Below are 5,430 nucleotides of genomic sequence, written 5' to 3'. Positions count from 1 at the left end.
CCATGTAATTGTAACCCCTCTGTACAGTATTTTCACAATAAGAAAAAGAAAAAAAATGTGATATATATATATATATATATATATATACACACACACACACACACAATGGAATTCTATACTTCCATTAGAAAGAATGGCATTGCCCCATTTGTAAGGAAATGGAAAGACTTGGAAAATAATTATATTAACCAAAGCAAGCAAGACCCAAAGAAACACAGGTTGCATGGTTTTCCTCATTTGTAATAACTAGAATATGTCTAGGATATTCTTAGCAGAGGATCACAATAACTCAATAGCTAGTTGCATAGGACCATATAAAATGAAGCTTATCAAACTCCAAGAAATGGAAACAAGAGGATTTTATAATGTACTGTTGGAAGTTATTTCTTTTTTCTTTCTTTTTCTTTGGTTTATGCCTTGTTGTCACTGTTTTTGGTTTCTGTACCCTTTGTCTTCTATATAAGTTTATCTGATTTGCAGAAGGAAGGGGGATCACAAAAACTGCAGGACAAAGAGTGAACTAATATGTAACAGTGATATTCACTAGACACTATGTTGGAAATGAACTTTAAACCTGCAGGGGAGGGGAATTGAGGGAAGAAGCAGGAAAAAAAGAAAGAGTGTTAACACTGTTCAAAAGAAACATATTCGTTATTTTATGTAACTGTAACTCCTCTACACATCAGCTTTACAATAAAAAAAAAAAAAAGATGTTACAGTGACATCTGCTGACCACAAGAGGGAAAGAGGAAACCAGCAGACAACAATTACTACTTGAAACTATGAGGTAAGGAAAGTGGGTTTTTTTGGGGGGCGGTCCGGTCCTCGGGCCTCAACTCTGGACCTGAGAGCTGTCCCTCAACTCTTCAGCTTAAGGCTAGCGTTCTACCACTTAAGCCACAGCACCATTTCTGGCTTTTTTCTTTTTTTTGCTTATATGGCGCTCAGGAATCAAACCCAGGGCCTCATGCATGCAAGGCAAGTGCTCTACCACTGTGCCACCTTCCCAGACCCAGAAAGTGGGTTTTTATAAGTGAAGTTCTGGTGTACTTTTGGGAGTTGTTGGGACATCCTTTGAAAGACACCTATAGGAATGTCCAACGGCTGATAATGTTTCTAGGTCCTTTCAGTTGGCACCTTATTCGGTGGGATCCATTCAAATTGCACATCATTTGAGCATGAAAAAATTAACATAAAACCATTATAAAATGTAAAATAAATATTTAAGTGGACAAGGACGGGAGGAGGAAACAGGGGGAGGGGGGACGGAGAAGGTAACATTGCCCAAAAAGAAATGTACTCCTTAACTGACTTATGAAATGGTAAAGCCTTTGTATAACACCTTAACAATAAAATTATATTAAAAATATTTTAAATGATGCTCACCTTATTTGCTTTGATCATATTCAAAAGCTATACTTAAATTATCCATCCTCACTATTGAATAGAAGCCCTCAATTAAATGTATGTACAAATGAACTTGTGTGTGTCTGTGCTGGTTCTAGGGCTTAAACTCAGGTCCTTGGTGTAGTCCCTGAGTTTTTTATGCTCAAGCTAGAATTCTACTACTTTAGCCACTTTTTGGAAATTAATTGGAGATAAAAGTCTCATGGACTTTCCTGCCTGGGCTGGCTTCAAATGCCAATCCTTAGATTTCAGCCTCCTGAGTAGGCATAAGCTATCAGCACACAGCTGGACTTTTTAAAACATTATTTTGAATGACCATGTTTAAAACATGCAATAGAAAACTTTTATCATTTCTGGAAATATGCTCTCTTTATGAGATTATGACTGTAAAATAACTACATATAAAAACAAAGTCACAAACACTGAGACCTAAAATGTAGAGTATAAAAATTATTTTTTAAGTTTGTGGCTAGGCATATTTTCTTCTTTTTTTTTTTTTTGGTCAGTTGTGGGGCTTGATCTCTCGGGGCCTAGGTGCTGTCCCCGAGCTCTTTTGGTCAAGGCTAGCGCTCTACCACTTTGAGCCACAGCACCAGTTTTCTGGTGGCTAACTGGAGATAAGAATCTCATGGACTTTCCTGCTTGGGATGGCTTTGAACCATGATCCTCTGATCTCAACCTCTTGAGTAGCTAGGATTACAGGTGTGAGACACCACCTCACTGGGTAGCCAGACTTAGTTTCAAAAGATAGCTCATGCATGTGAATAGAATAAAAGCTTATCTAAAATATCAAGCCAGGTGTGTCAATTAAGGCTAGTCTCCATTACATAGCCAGATTATGTCTCAAAAAATTAACTGAATAAATCAAAAGTATAGAGAAAAGCACTTACTCCTTTTTTCCTTTTTCTTAAATTTTCCTTTTTTCTTTCCATGATCTTTCTCATCATCAGACACTATATCAGGAGGCTCATGGAGGATGTCATGGGGAGGTGAGGGCTCACTGGTGCGGTACAATCCAGGAAACTTTGTAGGGCTGATCTCTTCAGAGCTGGGGGTCCGGGTTAGCCCACTGCCATGCTCAGCTCTGCGGTGCTCACTGGGGCTGCTGGTGGGGGGCAGGAAGCACTCAGTCATGCTGACACCCTGACAAGAAAGGGATATGGTTCTTCTTCGTTACCTATCCATTACACCTGTACAGAAAGAATGTCAGCAGTTATCACACAATAGTCAAGGCAGAAAATCACCACACACACATTCAGAACAACAATTACTCTTGCTTTAATACACCAAAATTAGCTTTTTCTATACCCACGCCCTTTAAAAACAACTTTTCATTTTATTAACTCAAATTTAGTTCCAGGCATCATATAGTTTAGATTTTAGTTGAAAGCATTGGGATCTCAGTATTTAAAAACTATACCAAATGAAATTAAGAGTTAAAGTTCTTGATATAGAATTAAAAAAATCCTGCCAAGCACAATCTCAGCCCTATGTAGACTAAAGCAGAAGGACTACCAGTTAAGGCCAATCTTGGCTTCACAGTGTAATCTTGACTCAAAAAAAAAAAAAAAAGGAACAAAAGAACAGACAGAGCTCCTTTTAAAAAGAACCCTAGGGATTGGGTGAAGGGGGTAACACTGATCAAGACTCACTGTATTCATAAACTGCTTTGTTAAATGGGTCCTCCTTTGTACAACTACTTAAAGATAACAAAAAAATTAAAATTAAAAAAAAAACAACAAAACTAGTTGGCACAGAAAAATCTGGGCAGGAAAGTCTGTGAGACAGTTCTCTTCAATTAACCCCCAAAAGGCCAGAAGTGGAGATGTGGCTCAAGTGGCAGAGCACTGACCTTGAATACAAAAGCTCAGGCACAGCATTGAGGCCCTGAGTTCAAGCCCCAGAACCAGCACAAACAACAACAGTCATGAAAACAGAAGCTCAGCCCCAGGAGTTACCTGAAGGGATAACAACTCTGTTTCAATGTTTTTATCACCTAGAGAAAAGGGATGCTAAAACTTTGATTCTCCTAAAAAATATAAACATAAAAAGTAGGTCAGAGACAAAAAAAAAAATCCTTTGAACAAAGCTACAGAAACCTTTCAGAGAAACTCACCTAAACAAAATGCTTCATGTGAGAGCTGCAACTTAAATTGCATAAATCTTTTAAAATTACAATTATTCTTAAAAATTTGCAAACTTAAGTCTGTTGAACTGTATAGTATTAATACATTAACTAAGTTATTTTCTAAACAGTACAGAGTATCATTATAGCTAAAACAATTTTAAGTGAGATCATTTTTTCAATTTTATCAATTTTATCAATTGTGTAAAGTTATCCTAAGTAACAAAATTATCTGCCCTTTCTCAACAAATCTTAAGTATCAAATCTACTTGCTGAAAACGTGTATGAACCAATTAAGTGGAAAACCTTCTTAATTTTGTTATATACTGTAAATGAGTATGACTTACCTCATAAAATCAATTTTTTTTTATAAAATAAACTCCTAAACAAAAATGGATGATGTACCAAGGCAGTGAAATTACCAGAATATAAAGATTAGAACAGATACTTAGGGCTTTTCATTCTATTCCAGCACAAAACCATGCTTAGGAAGAAATCTTTTTATTGTACTATATTGTACTATACTGAGCCCTGGATTCAGGGCCTTAGATCTTATTTAACTGTTTTTCTTACAGCTGATGCTCTATCACTTGAACTATGCTTTACGTTAATTGGTTAACTGGAGATAAGAATCTCTCATATTTATCTGACTACGCTGGCTTTGAGCCACAATCCTCAGATTTCAGGCTCCTGAGCAGCTAGCATTATAGGTATAAGCAACAGGGACCTGGTCTTTTCACTTTGAGCAAAAACTCTCAGGAACAACTCCCAAACCCTTAGTTCAAGTCTGCGTATGGGCACACAAAACAAAACAAAACACACACACACACAAGTGAAGTATACAACTTTGAGCAAAAACTCTCAGGAACAACTCCCAAACCCTTAGTTCAAGTCTGCGTATGGGCACACAAAACAAAACAAAATACACACACACACACACACACACACAAGTGAAGTATACATCTCTAGTACCTGAAACTCTGTAGATGCCTTCACACTTCATGCCATATTTCTCCATGTAATCCACACATTCACGAAAGACAGCTGGCAGTCGAACACCATCATACATCATGGTCCTCTCTACAGCATCAACCAAAGGAACTCCAAAAATGGGTTTGAAACTTGGAACATCAATCTGAGGCACCTCTGGCTCCTGAATTGGCTTCTTCTTTTTCTTCTTCTCCTTCCACTGTTTAACAACATCAGCTGCTGTCAAATCTTTTGACTTCTTTTCTTTATGTTTTTCTTCTTTATGCTTTTCTTCTTTGGGTTTCTCTTTTATTTTGAAATCTTTCTCCTTCTTTTTAGAGAAGCTGGGCTTCTTAAACACATGGATTCCCTTGGACCTTTTCATCTTGGAAGGGCTTTCAGCTTCATCTCCCGAGCTATCTTCTTGGAAGGCAGCATAGCCTTCAGCTATCAAAGAAATATAAGGAGTATAAGTTACAGGTTTGTTTAATTTCAAACTGTCCATATACTAGGAAGAAGACAAGACAGTAAGTATCATCTGGCACTAGCTAGCTTTTCATTTTACCAACAGCTCCTCTTAGGTACTTTCAACAAATGACAAACTAAATGACGTTCTCCTCAGCTAAAGATGTTGCACTGACCTAACAAGCCCACTCCTGGGCTTTACCCAACTGACCACAAACAAGACCACACTAAACCTACCAGCATAACCATATTCATTGCAGTATTATTTACCATAGCTAAGATATGGAACCAACCCAGATGCCTCTCAGTAGATGAATGGGTCAATAAAATGTGATATATATACACAATGGAATTCTATGCCTCCACCAGAAAGAATGACATTGCCCCATTTGTTAGGAAATGGAAAGACTTGGAAAAAATTATATTAAGTGAAGTAAGCCAGGCCCAAAGAAACATAGGTCCCA

The 5,430-nt window shown here is 37.4% G+C and overlaps 1 protein-coding gene across 1 annotated transcript in view; it reads right to left on the bottom strand.

The window, feature by feature from the left end:
- The window catches only part of Ralbp1 (ralA binding protein 1), a 22,487-nt gene extending 17,481 nt beyond the window's left edge, over nt 1-5,006 (bottom strand). Inside the window, exon 1 of the mRNA XM_013036389.1 lies at nt 4,505-5,006. Within this exon, the coding sequence (XP_012891843.1) occupies nt 4,505-5,006 (502 nt within the window). The remainder of the gene's footprint in view (nt 1-4,504) is intronic.
- Between the last annotated feature and the right edge of the window lie 424 nt (nt 5,007-5,430).

Source organism: Dipodomys ordii, unplaced genomic scaffold, assembly GCF_000151885.1.
Source record: "Dipodomys ordii isolate 6190 unplaced genomic scaffold, Dord_2.0 Scaffold283, whole genome shotgun sequence".
Lineage (NCBI taxonomy): Eukaryota > Metazoa > Chordata > Mammalia > Rodentia > Heteromyidae > Dipodomys > Dipodomys ordii.
Note: the sequence above shows the minus strand (reverse complement) of the source record. Positions and strands in the feature narration are given on the sequence as shown.